Source organism: Mastigoproctus giganteus, chromosome 6 (genome assembly GCF_048544385.1).
Source record: "Mastigoproctus giganteus isolate SK-2022 chromosome 6, ASM4854438v1, whole genome shotgun sequence".
Classification (NCBI taxonomy): Eukaryota; Metazoa; Arthropoda; class Arachnida; order Uropygi; family Thelyphonidae; genus Mastigoproctus; species Mastigoproctus giganteus.
In genome coordinates, this window is record NC_143580.1 from 10,902,393 (window position 1) to 10,917,186 (window position 14,794).

Sequence of the window (14,794 nt, forward strand, 5' to 3'; positions counted from 1 at the left end):
GTTTTTTCAGGAAGAGCTTTAAAAAAAAACAACCCTGTTTCGTCACAGTTGTAAATATCCTTAGCTTCAAAATCACGACATAAATCTTCCAATTTGACGGTCCACTCTGTTATAACCCCAGTATTAACAGATCCACCTTCCACTTACGGTTTTCCAAGAAATTTTATGCCGAGTTTTGAACTTGTCCAGCCATCCCGCAGAAGCTTTGAACTCATTTACTCCCATAGATTTCACAACCTCCAAAGCTTTTTCCCTAATAATAGGCCCATTAATGGGAATTTGTTTTGCACGTGCGCGACAAATTTGAAGTCCAACAGTTTTTGGGAATGATTTTTGAACCTGATCATTTCAGTGTTGCCAAAATTGTTTGAGCAGTTCATTTTTTTTCTTTAGGATATCGCTTACCTGCGTCTTCCCGATTTTGAATTTTGCAGTGAGATTGCGAACACTATGTTTTTGCCGATCATACGCATTAATGAGTTCGACTTTATCTTTTAAAGTTAAATGTTTACGAGAAGACATTGTGCACTTCACACAACACTGAACAAAACCGAAACTGAAAAGACGAAAGGCCGACCATATTCCCCCCACCCCTGCACACACCGAATTCATCAGAAGTTTTACATGTGCCTTAAAATTCTTGAAAAAGGGTTTAGAACCGCGAAGTAAACCTTGATAAAATTCAGAGAATCAGAAATAGAAAATAAACACACGATTGAGGCAATACGTGGAAGAAACGTTCCTAGAAAAAGGGCCGTTAGCTCGCCCGCTGTCCGTTATGGGGAGATCAAATTAAGTGCTAATCTAAACGAAACAGTGTAGATTGCCTGTCCGCGTCCGTTACAGAAAATGTCTGCTAGACAGAAGCTGCAAACACGTTAAAACCAATGGAGGTGAGTTGGGGAATTTGAAAATGTCCGTTGTAGGGAGATGTCCGTTAACGAGAGGTGTCCGTTAGGAGAAGTTTCACTGTATATATATGAAGTTATGTAAAAGAATATAAGAAATAGAAAAGGAGAAAGAGTGACAGAACAGATTAATGCCATCAAATTTATGATTGTACATTACATCTGTCTGTATATAACAATTTTTTAGTTAATTGTAATACCAACAAGATAAATTGGAGAATTTAGCATAAATGTATTAGGGGTGCAAACTATACTCATTAGTTCAAAGGGTAGTTCAATTTAGGTAACCTAAATTGGACTTCTTTGTTGTACCCTATAAATAAACACATAAAATAAAATAATATAAAATAGTAAAATTAAAATGATAATAGAGCTAATTATAGATATATGGATACATTGAATGGAACGTTAAGACTAGCTCCACTCAATATATCCCATCAATAATTAGCTGAGGCTATCTGTTTCTGTTTGCATTAATAATACTTTTATGCTAAATTCTCCAATTTATCTAGTTGGTATTACAAAAGGTACTAGGAAAGTTTTGCAATACAGCTTTGTTTATTTAATTTTTTCAAAGTAATTTCCTCTACATTCAATACACCTCTCCATCCTCCGAAACCAATCTTTAAACCAGTTCTGCCAAGTTTCACTAGGGAGTAAAGCACACTCGTTGTCCCAAGCCCGTAGAAGGTCCTCATCACTGGAAAACCGCCTCCCTTTTAGCTTCATTTTCACATGCGGGAACAGTGCAAAGTCGCAGGGAGCAAGGTCTGGACTGTAGGGAGGGTGCTCGAGAAGTTTCAGTCCTGTCGTGGTCAAATATTCGGTGCAGGCTTTGGCGCGGTGAGCTGGAGCATTATCGTGATGGAGGTACCAGGTGTCCATTCTTGACTTTGGCTGCAGGTTCTTCATAGATCCAATGACTTTAGGCAGGCATTGTTCAGTATACCACTTGGCTGTGACTGTCTTCTGCGTGTCCAAAACGACACGTTCCACAATTCCACTCGATTTGAAAAATACAGCTATCATTTTCTTCTTTACAGATTGGGATTTTCTGACAATTACGGGTGTGTCGTCATCATCAAAGACCCAAACTTTGTTTTGAGCCTTGGTCGGCAGATCGTAATAGTACAGCCAAGTCTCGTCACCTGTCACGATGTTGTTCACATACCGAGATTGTCCCTTATCAAACTTTTTTAACATCTCCCGACACCAAGTCACACGTCGTGTCATCTGCTCTTCAGTCAGTTGATGCGGCACCCAGAGAGAACAAAGTTTCTTCACGTGCAAATGATCTTGCAGAATCGAACGAATTGCTCGTGCATTTAGGCCCAAAGTATCCTCTATCTGTTGGTAGTTCACTCGCCTGTTTTCGTCAAGCATTTTCCTCACAGCAGTAACGTTTTCCTCCGTAACTGACGTTCGTGGCCTTCCCGGCCTCTCAGAATCCTCCAGATTGAAATTTCCCCTTTGGAATTCTCTATACCACCTGAATATCGTTGTACGATGTGGACAATCATCATCTAGTGCAAGAGTCATTTCTTCTAAGCACTGGTCTATGGTTAAACCACGCACGAAATTATACCGCAAAACTGTCCTTATCTCATTTCGTGACCACGATGGCATCGCAAGCACTTTACACTCTCACTACTAATGAATAACTGAGCCCATCGACTTGGCGCGGCGGCTACTATGCACGTATGAACATGTCTCAACATGCAGCAACAAGCAGCTTCCTGTGATTCATTGTTGCGTCATATTGCAAAACTTTCCTAGTACCCTTTGTATAATTAATTAAAAAAACTGTTATATATATATATACATAATTATGCATATATTGAATAACGTTTAAAATAGTTGGAAACAGAACATTTCATAATAAAAATAAAAAGGGTACAGCATACATCAGAGGCAGCAAAAAGCATATTCCTCTACATGATGCCTGAAATATAACCATACAAATAAATTAGAATAAGGATTAAAATAAAAATAAAATAATGCCAGCAGTATGGCTAGACAAGAACGAAAAAAGTCGAAATTAAACCTAAATTAAATCAAACCAAGCAGGGAGGGAAGAGAGGGGTAACAAGAGTAAAAATATTGCAGCAGAAACTCTCTAAAACAATTTAGAAAATCTAAATGTACGAATAATAATTCATTGAATTTTAAAAGCGAATTAAATAGAAATTTAACGGCGCCCCCTCTGACTGGCACCAAGTCCAAATTTATGTGAAATATCACCAGCAGAGATGTAAACCACTACAATAAAACAAAACAAAAATAAACCAAAAAATAGACTGACCATTATGCCCCATCTCGACAGAGGACCACAAGGCCAATAATGGTCAGGGAATCGCTGCACTTCGAACACTAGAGAAATCGCCGCAAAGGAGAATCGATCAAAAGATTAGACCGCCACCCAATCCCCAGTGCTGCCATCCATAGTTCATTATACGTCTATACAAACTGGTTAAGATTACTTTTGTCAGTAGTGTGGCTTTGCACTGGAGTGCTCGTATCTGTTCTATTTTTAATTTTCGCTGCATCAGGACCACTGCTGTTCAATTCCCCTGCATTGGCAGTTCAATCTGGGGATTGGGTGGCGGACTGATCTTTCGATCGATTCTCCTTTGCGGCGATTCCCTGACCATTATTGGCCTTGTGGTCCTCTGTCGAGATGGGGTGTAATGGTCAGTCTATTTTTTGGTTTATTTTTGTTTTGTTTTATTGTGGTGGTTTACATCTCTGCTGGTGATATTTCACATAAATTTGGACTTGGTGTCAGTCAGAGGGGGGCGCCGTGAAATTTCTATTTAATTGGCTTTTAAAATTCAATGAATTATTCCCTCCCTGCTTGGTTTGATTTAATTTAGGTTTAATTCCGACTTTTTTCGCTCTTGTCTAGCCATACTGCTGGCATTATTTTATTTTCATTTTAATCCTTATTCTAATTTATTTGTATGGTTATATATATATATATATATAAAATATTGAGGATAATAATATAAAATAATAGAAAAGGTAAATCAATCAAATAATACCATTCAGGGATTTAGGAAACTGCTAAGGATGTAAAAAAAAAAAAAAAATATCGCTTTTTACCCACAATCCAGATGACTTCAACTGGGGACAACCACCCAGACTGAAGGCAATGAAGTCATCTGGATTGTGGGTAAAAAGCGATAATAATTTTTTTTTTTTTTTTTAAATCCTTAGCGTTTTCCTAAATCCCCGAATGGTATTATTTGATTGATTTACATTTTCTATTATTTTCTATTATTATTATCCTCAATATTTTATACACATTATGGTTGTAATGCATGATTGCTCTGAAACTGCATTGACCCGTAAATATTAGTTACAGTCGTTATAATTATTAACTTTCTTTTTTATTATTAATATATATACAGTAAACCCCCGCGAATAGGGGGGGTTACGTTCCTGAGAAATGCCGCGAATACCGAAAACACGAATACTGAGTTATGGCTCCGATAGTAATAAAGGGGTTCCGTTCCAAAGTATGAAATATATAAGAAAAACTAGTCTAAAATTTTGTCTATGTATGTATTATATGTACCTTCATAATGGCAGATAGGTGAAACCCTGGAGCCTGCAGAAAATAATAAAATACTTTGTACCTTCATAATATGACTATGTACATATGCAGTACATAGTGAAATGCAAGCATAAGGCATCGAAATGAAAATAAGAAACAATTTAATATTAAATATAATATTTACTAGAAATTTCAAACAAGTCTTTCAAACCAGCGTCTTTGCTAGCTAAAAAACTTATCCCGCCAGTTCTATCACCAGTTTTGCTAAAGTGTTGATAAAGGTGTTTTGCCTTTTCACGAATGATGAGTGAACTTAAGGGAATTTTATTTTGAGTTCGGTCTTCTATCCACAGATTTAAGGCATTTTCCATTTTTTCTAATTTAACATCACGAGTTATAGAGCAAATTTTTGAAGCAATTAGCACGTTATCATGACACTACGGCGGATTTTTTCTTCCGATTTCTTGATTGATCGTACTGTTGACTCATTGATTTTATAATGTTTTGCCACTGACGACACACTTTCACCATTAGAAATTGTCTAATAACTGAATTTTACTCGCTAATGTCATCACCTTCTTTGATCTTTTCACAATTCTCTTGTTATTCGTAGCTATATTTTTGCAGGGGTTAGAAAAGAATTTGTCCACAATAAAGTCACATTCTTCTGTTAACACACTTGAAAAAGTCTGTTTACACTAACACACTGCAAAGCGGTATATTTTTCACTTTTGTAAGCATATCAATTTATAAATTAATAAATTTATTCAATTTATAAGCATATAAATTAAAAGCAAATGACGAAACCTTCCATGACAAGCGCATAGCACATACCGAACAAGGATTAGCGAGAAACATCCATGCTCGCGATTTTGTCACCCCTCTCCCCCCCCACCCACTGAGTGCTGTTTTGACCAGGAAAGATGATTTTAGCCATGCCCATGTTTTTTTATGGCGGAAAATGTTCATGGCGATTTAAAATTCACATTTTTTTAGGTTTCATTTTATATTAAATCAGCGACCGCGAAACCGCGAATACAGATACTGCAAATAGCGGGGGTTTACTGTATATTATTCTTGTTTCCTTTATATTATAAATTTATATACATTATGTATGTGTTTTTGTACTGATGCAATACTGTGTTCCATAATCTACTTGTTTAATTAAATAAAAATTTATTGATGTAATTATTTGTCTCCAAGCTTTGCCTCCCCCTGGAAAATTTTCTGTGGACGCCCATACTAATAACAGTTTTAGTTTTCACATCCACTCTATTATAAATGCTACCACTAATCAAATGCAACTGATATCACAATGAAGCTGCTCTTTGTTACCTTTATAAAATCTCATTCCACACCTAATGACACCATGTTCTCTTTTGCCATAGTCACCTCATTACATACCACTGACCAACGAGTGGTATGATAAATTGATAACTCTATGTATAATGAAATATATGAAAGAAAAAAAAAAAAAAAAAAAAAACTCACACCAAAACTGTAACTCAAGAAAGAGGTGACTGGAAGAATACTAGGCTCAACCAATTTTCACTATTTTCATTTACTCTCTGTAGGTGATTTTTTTATAATTCTATGAAGAATATGCCCATCAATGGCACAAATGCAATGAATTGTCTTATTTAGTACAGGTTTGTTTGAATATTTATTATTGAATATCTCTTTGAAATTTTAAAAATGATTAGGATGCAAGGTATTGTACCAAAATAAACACATTTTTCTTGAGGAAAAACCCACTTTGTGATGTTCATCAGAGAGCATATGTGGTCCCAATGGGTATCTGCAAAACTGAAGCCTTCCTAGGTAAGAGCACCCTTTTGTTCCCTTCACCAATCTACATGTCCTTCTCTGCATCCATTCCAGCAGCTCTACATCCTTCCTAAAGTGAGGCCTCCAGTTCTGTATACAATACAGTCTGTCCTCGTATAGCATGATAGTTGTGTTCCTAGAAACTCTCGTGCAATGCAAAATCGTGCAATATAAACAACAGGCCCTATGGGAAAAGTGGGGTTAGGTGCCGACCACCCAAGATTGAACACACATTTGGAACCAAAACATTACCAAACACAATAAATAATCGGGTAATTTTAATCGTTATAAAATACGTAAGTATTTTATAACGATTAAAATACGTAATAAAAACTATAATATTTTTTTATTACAATATAATAAATAATAAAAAATAAATATTTTTTATTATATTATAATAAAGTATTTTTAGTATTTTTTAATACTAAAAAAGTATTTTTTACGAATAAAATACGTATTTTATTCGTAAAAAAATTATTATTTTAAATAAAATAGTCGTAATAAAATACGTATTTTATAATACGTATAAATATATACGTATTATAAATAAGTATAAATTATACGTATTATAAATAAGTATAAATAAGTAAAAATAAGTATAAATTATAATACGTAAGTCGTAATAAAATGCTTACGTATTTTATTACGACTATTACGTAATAAAATATTGCTAATGCTTTTGCTTCTATCGTAAGCAAACTTGTTTTTTGTTTGATTTTCTATCCAAGCAGATGACAGCCGTTCCATTCCTTCCAATTCTTGTGTCTTAATCTAATGGATTTTAATTACACTTTGAGTTGTTCCCGCTATGAAAGTTGTTTTTATTTTCTCCGCATTCTTTGTAATTCTCGGCGTTGCCTCATTTAGGTCTGCAGTACGTGCAATATCACACGGTCTTTCATTTCGCTCAAAGCGTTTCACAATTTCATATTTTTTTCTCTATCGACAGAGGCAGACTGGCCATAAGCCTTACCTGGGAAATCCCGGTGGGCCGGAGGCCGGTGTGATTTTGGCCATAAACCGTAGTATGAGGCCACTATAAATTTTCCTGGGTAAGAATTTTTGATCCAGTCCGCCTTTGTTTATCGATATTGTTTTTTTTTTTTTTTTTCTCTGAATCTGCAGTGTCTTCACCAGGATGCTTCCTTTTCACACCTTTTAAGTATTTTACTAATTTTTAGGGAATAAAGCACAATTACAAAATGAGGAGGCACGCTTGATACACATAAACAAAGCTGCGCGCCGGTAGCAACTGAATAAACAACACCGTAAAGGCCGAGATACACTATTAACATCGCACATTTTACTAAAGCACATTTCTGGGGGTTACTACCATAAAACAATAAAAACAATTTCCAGTTTTGTTTCTGCTAGTGGAATCTGTTATAAACTGGTAGTAAACTCCATCTAATTGCATTTGCGATTATACCGATAGCTGGAATTGTGTTGGTTTTTACGTTATTATGGTGAAATGTGTTTCCCCTTCACTGATATAAAACACATAAATACATTTTCAGAATCTTCTTCATTCCTATCGTGTTGCATTCTGTTGGGGTGATTCCGCGTTCGACTGCCATTTCTTGTAAACACAAAGGCGAATTCGCTTATTGTGTAAACACAATAAGCGAATTCGGTTCGTGTTATATAAGATAACGTTCCCCTATTTATAAATCATGTATGATCGAATTCGTGTAATGTAAACACGTGTTATACGAGGACCGACTGTACTCAAGATGCAACCTAACCATGGCCTTATACAAAAAGGATAATCACCTCCTTAACCCTGCTAGCAAAGTTTCTGTATATCATTGACAAAACCCCAGCAGCAGCTCATGCTGATGACTGTTGTTAACCACCAAGCCAACCTTTGTATAATCTGCAAACTTAGACATTAAGCCTGATATACCTTCATCAACATCATTGATAAATATTGAAAACAACAATGGACCCAGCACAGAATGGACCCTAGGTAGCTTCACTATTAACAGTAGAAGAGCAGTGCCCATTGATAACTACCCTCTGTCTTCTTCCACTTAACCATCCCTTTATCCATATCAGTAACTTGCCCTTAATGCCACATTGATAAATATTGAATGCACAGCAATCTTTTATGTGCAACAGTATAAAAAGCCTTCCTGAAATCTAAGTATATGTCAAAATTATTTGTTGCATCTAATTCCTTGGCTACTGCCTCATAGTAACCTATCAGATTGGTTAGACAAGCCCACCCCTTGACAAATTCATGATGCGATTGCAGTAGAATTGCATGTCTGTTCAAATGGTCCTGCATTACTTCTTTAACCAGTGATTCCATTATTTTTCCTGGAACAAATGTTAAGCTAACAGGTCTGTAATTACTTATGTCTCCTTTGGCCCTCCTTTAGAGACATATGGTGAGGAGCATGTGCACGGTGTGAATTATTTTTGGGATAACCCTCGTATAATAAGTAATTCTTGGGCATATACACACATCTGTTAATGAAGTAGAATTGGTGACCATAATGATAGTATGCTACTGCAACAGGATCTAGAAAAGTTGGACAAATGGGCTGAGAGAGAGATGGCAACCAAAGTTTAACATTGACAAATGCAAAGTACTGCATTTGAGTAGCAGTAACCCCAGAGTAAATATCAAGTTATGTTATTTGGTTTTTAGGCGCATTAGCAACTAAGGCCATATTGCTCCGGGGATATGCGGTGGTCATTCCCTGACCTATCCGCATCCTCCGTATTTGGTGGTCATGGGCTCGAACCCCGGTCTAATCAAGAAACATGTGCTATGCACTGCTGCTCCTGCCCACCTGGCTACGGAGGCACCAGTAAATTATCAACTGTGTGGTACTACACTCAGAGTAGTTTAGAATGAAAAAGATCGGGAGGTAATTGTGCAGTCAGACATGAAATTTTTTGAGAAGTGCAGACTTGCTGCCACAACAGCTCATGGGGTTTTGTCAATGTTATACAGAAGCTTTGCTAGCTGGGATAAGGAGGCAATTATCCCTTTGTATAAGGCCATGATTAGGCCACATTTTGAGTACTGTATACAGGTCAGAAGGCCTCACTTTAGGAAGGATGTAGATCTGCTAGACCAGTGCAGAGAAGGGCAACCAGATTGGTAAAGGGAACAAAAGGGGGCTCTTACTAGAAAGGCTTCAGTTCTGCAAATTGCAGAGTCTCGAGACCAGGCACCTGCAGGTGCCTGGTCCTGATCTGACTGCCTTGTTTAAAGCTTTGAATGGATTGAGTAAGATGAATGTTAATGGTATTCTTCTACTTGTTGAGACTGCACACATGAGGGGCATAAATTCAAGCTGAGGAAGGATGGTTGCAGGATACATGTGCAGAAGTTTGCTGGTGGTTGATTGTTGGAACAGGCTTCCATCTGTTGTAGTGGAATTGGATGGGTTGAATAAATTCAAGGGAGAACTATACAAATTCTTGGAGGGTATGGATGGGTGATATGTGTGTGTGTGTTTTGATTGATGCTATATAAGCTTGTTTCCTTGCATCATTTGCCATTACTACTACTACTACCAATAAACTGGAGATAGCAAGCCTGCAAAAGTTAACAGTTTGATATGAAAGAATATAAACACTTTTTCTGTACACTGTTGTGAATACAGACATCATGATATGGATGGGTGAACAGTGCAGAGAAGGGCAACCAGATTGGTAAAGGGAACAAAAGGGGGCTCTTACTAGAAAGGCTTCAGTTCTGCAAATTGCAGAGTCTCGAGACCAGGCACCTGCAGGGAGATCTGACTGCCTTGTTTAAAGCTTTGAATGGATTGAGTAAGATGAATGTTAATGGTATTCTTCTACTTGTTGAGACTGCACACATGAGGGGCATAAATTCAAGCTGAGGAAGGATGGTTGCAGGATACATGTGCAGAAGTTTGCTGGTGGTTGATTGTTGGAACAGGCTTCCATCTGTTGTAGTGGAATTGGATGGGTTGAATAAATTCAAGGGAGAACTATACAAATTCTTGGAGGGTATGGATGGGTGATATGTGTGTGTGTGTTTTGATTGATGCTATATAAGCTTGTTTCCTTGCATCATTTGCCATTACTACTACTACTACCAATAAACTGGAGATAGCAAGCCTGCAAAAGTTAACAGTTTGATATGAAAGAATATAAACACTTTTTCTGTACACTGTTGTGAATACAGACATCATGATATGGATGGGTGAACAGTGCAGAGAAGGGCAACCAGATTGGTAAAGGGAACAAAAGGGGGCTCTTACTAGAAAGGCTTCAGTTCTGCAAATTGCAGAGTCTCGAGACCAGGCACCTGCAGGGAGATCTGACTGCCTTGTTTAAAGCTTTGAATGGATTGAGTAAGATGAATGTTAATGGTATTCTTCTACTTGTTGAGACTGCACACATGAGGGGCATAAATTCAAGCTGAGGAAGGATGGTTGCAGGATACATGTGCAGAAGTTTGCTGGTGGTTGATTGTTGGAACAGGCTTCCATCTGTTGTAGTGGAATTGGATGGGTTGAATAAATTCAAGGGAGAACTATACAAATTCTTGGAGGGTATGGATGGGTGATATGTGTGTGTGTGTTTTGATTGATGCTATATAAGCTTGTTTCCTTGCATCATTTGCCATTACTACTACTACTACCAATAAACTGGAGATAGCAAGCCTGCAAAAGTTAACAGTTTGATATGAAAGAATATAAACACTTTTTCTGTACACTGTTGTGAATACAGACATCATGATATGGATGGGTGAACAGTGCAGAGAAGGGCAACCAGATTGGTAAAGGAAACAAAAGGGGGCTCTTACTAGAAAGGCTTCAGTTCTGCAAATTGCAGCGTCTCGAGACCAGGCACCTGCAGGGAGATCTGACTGCCTCGTTTAAAGCTTTAAATGGATTGAGTAAGATGAATGTTAATGGTATTCTTCTACTTGTTGAGACTGCACACATGAGGGGCATAAATTCAAGCTGAGGAAGGATGGTTGCAGGATACATGTGCAGAAGTTTGCTGGTGGTTGATTGTTGGAACAGGCTTCCATCTGTTGTAGTGGAATTGGATGGGTTGAATAAATTCAAGGGAGAACTATACAAATTCTTGGAGGGTATGGATGGGTGAAATGTGTGTGTGTGTGTTTTTTTTTTTGATTGATGCTATATAAGCTTATTTCCTTGCATCATTTGCCATTACTACTACTACTACTACCACCACCAATAAACTGGAGATAGCAAGTCTGCAAAAAGTTAACAGTTTGATATGAAAGAATATAAATACTTTTTCTGTACACTGTTGTGAATACAGACATCAGGGTCAAGAACAAAACAGGTGGCTAGTTTGATAGCATTGTTTTGTTGATGCAAGAATCAAATCTGTTTATTTTGGATAGGTGGAGTGGCTGTTAGTTTTGGGTGGAATTTACCATTAAAGAAAGTCCCAGATGTTAAAGAAGGTTTTTTCCCCCCTTTCTCACTGGAACAAAGGTAAAAAAACCCTTTGTTTTCAAGTAGGAAAGGTAAAAGAAACCTTTTTTTTACCTTTCCTATTATTTGGGGTGGTGCAATTGATTGTATTATGATAGCAAAATTTGCTCATGTCTTAATTCATCCTTGGCTGATTCTGTTTCTAAGTGTCCTCCTGGATACTAGGAACTCTTTCATGGAGTTGTGAACATAAAAATCACCAAGGAAAATTACCTCACTGTTAAGAAAGTTGGACTGGAGAAAGTCAAGTTGCAAAGAGAAGAAGTCAAAGAGCTCCAAGTGATTAGTGGAGTTGGGAGAACGGTAGAGACAACAGATGAATTTGACACAATGAGGTAGACAGATTTCAAGCCAGAGAAGATCAAAGAGAGGAGATTCCAAATTGCCAAGTCTCTGACAGGGAATATCAGAATGGACATATGCACAAGTACCACCTTTGAGGCAAAAGGAATCATACAGCGAATAATTTGGGCATCTGAGATGAGTAGTAGTTGAATCAACCGATAACTGAAATTCTGTCAGAAAAAGTACATGGGTTTGGCAAACTGCAAGTGGAAATGGACATCGTTGAGATTAGAATTGAGACCACGTATATTTGTGAAATGAATTAGGAAGTGCTTTGGAGGTTTAGATCTTTTCGCAGATAAGCTTGCTCTATTAGTTTGACAATTCATGGTGTATTCAATAGTAAGAAAAAGTATGCAGGACATGCTGTATGAAGTAATGAAATTTTTGGATATGGCATACACATGGTAAGAATATACCCAGATCCTTGACATAATGTGGTCTCGACAATGCTCCCTGCATACACACTACCTGGACTCGCTCCAGCCACTATCTGGCAGAATAGAGGTAGCAAGATTATACACTAGCTGATCCGGAAGCCTCCTAGAGAGTTACCAATAGGTTCGGCCCAGTGTACTAACTAGCAGCTGGCCTCCGAACACCGTTTTAGAGCCGTACCCTCGAAATGTAAGGAATATGGATCTCACCACGATGTTCATCATAACCTCAAAAGTCATCAATCATACTGCATGATGGAATAGATAGGGAAGGATTGACCGGAACTTAGCTCTAGAGACTAAACATGGGTTCCACCACTTCAAGCCTCCAATAAGCAAAGTGGTGGTATTGCACCGGTTGATGAGAGTCATCTACCACCTATTACTGCCTGGTAACATAGAGGGGTGGCATTCCTCCATGTGGTGTGGGTGGCACACCTCGACCCCTGCTTACATTGGTTCACACCTGGGTGGTCACCCACCATGTACTTGTGCATGGAGGTTATACCCAGGATTACTAATAGTCCCACCATCGTGAAGGTGCAAACAGAGGATTTGGCTGTCACAGATCGTCCGAACTTCACCGAAATTGGGTCCACTTGACTTGAATGTTACCCGAATATCAGTTCCATCAGCATTTTAGACTCCCAGGTAGCAAGTACAGCTTGTCTGGCATATCTGAGAGAATGTCTGTGACAATCTCAAGGACTTGATGCCATTTTAAATTGTAAGGATTGCAAAATTATTTAATAAATAAAGTCCAATTCAGAAATCACAGAAACACTCTATATGCAACCTGACCGCACAATAGGTTGAGGCAGACTGAGACTGAAACAAAGTGAGTCGGTTGACCTGAAGTTTAGCGTCCCTAGTCACGTTCAGCTCGCAAGTCACTGCCTACTCTTATCTGTTATCTGTAATCTGGAAAAACAGCTATTTGAACACGTTTTAAGAAAGAATAAAAAACAATTTCCTGAATTTGATTATAAAAATAAAAGTAGATAATTATCAAAACAATAATGGAAACAGGTAATTATTACTAACTTTTAATTAATAATAACACTAAAGTTTTATATAATCTAAAAAAGATAATATGGTCGAGATTAATATGTACATTACTGTATTATTATTTGTCTGGTCCGTTAAATCCAAAATCAATTTTATCGGGGTCTGTTAAATCGAGGGTTTACTGTATTTTATTTTATTTTATTTTTAAGGGTTATCAAATTCAGGGATTATCTTGCATTCACAGTTAACATGACATCCTTAGAGTGGAGTCTCATGTACCAAACTTTCCAAAGTTTGGTTTACACATGATATACTCTTCTATAAGCTGTTAATAATTGTTACTTCTTGAAAGGATAACATAAAAATGTTAACCCTTTCAAGAAATAATAAATATTATTACCAACACAAAATTAAGTATAGAAAATATGTTTAAAATACAGGCAAAAAGATCAAAGTAATGTATGAAAACTGTCAATAATAGTAACATAGCATACTAATATTGGTAAAAATTTCAATGTTTTTAAATCTTTATATTCATTGGTTGGTTATTTATTTTTATTAAGCTATTAAATATCAATTCTTATTTCATTTGAAACTAATTTGTTATTTACCTGATTAAGTCCACATAAATACTCGCACTCGGAAGATAAGCAGAAAGTAATTCATAAAGTGGTAAACACTTATTAGTGAGAAATGCTATCTGTAAAGAGAAAAACTAAGAATTGCAATTTTCTATAGTTATAAGGATCTAAGCCAAACATATCAAACATATTCCTTTAACAGCAAATACGAAGTGGGGAAATATAGTTCCTGGACCGGTGATGTTTGCGGTCATGTTTGATGAGTTTGCAAATAAATGGAAGTGGTATGTTGTAATTCGAACTTCCTCCAACAGATGGTGTCACAGAGATTGTCCTGTAGGTGGACAGGTTGCAAGTAACAACTAGTTTAGCTAGTATGCTAATGTTCCATGTCACGATTTTGCAATGGGGCAAGAAATGAATATCAAATTTTGCTTTAAACTAGGAAAATCTGCAATAGAAACATATGAAACTGTTTATCATGATGAAAGATTAATTCATACCAGTGTGTTTGAATGATATAAGCAGTTCAAAGATGGATGTGAGGATGTCAGTAATGACCCAAGAAGTGGGTATCTTTCAACCTCTCAAAATGAGGACAGAGTTGCAAAAGTTTGGGAAATTTTAGCAAAAAATCATCGTTTTGACCCTCAGAAGTGTGGCCAAT

At 37.0% G+C, this 14,794-nt stretch overlaps 1 protein-coding gene across 1 annotated transcript in view; it reads right to left on the bottom strand.

Moving 5' to 3' along the window:
- Window positions 1–1,196: 1,196 nt before the first annotated feature.
- The window catches only part of LOC150083911 (putative 3',5'-cyclic phosphodiesterase pde-5), a 74,913-nt gene continuing 61,315 nt past the window's right edge, over window positions 1,197–14,794 (bottom strand). The window contains exons 9-10 of the mRNA XM_090375602.1: window positions 14,158–14,246; window positions 1,197–1,221 (exon numbers count right to left, since the gene is read on the bottom strand). Of these exons, the coding sequence (XP_090231728.1) occupies window positions 1,197–1,221; window positions 14,158–14,246 (114 nt within the window). The remainder of the gene's footprint in view (window positions 1,222–14,157; window positions 14,247–14,794) is intronic.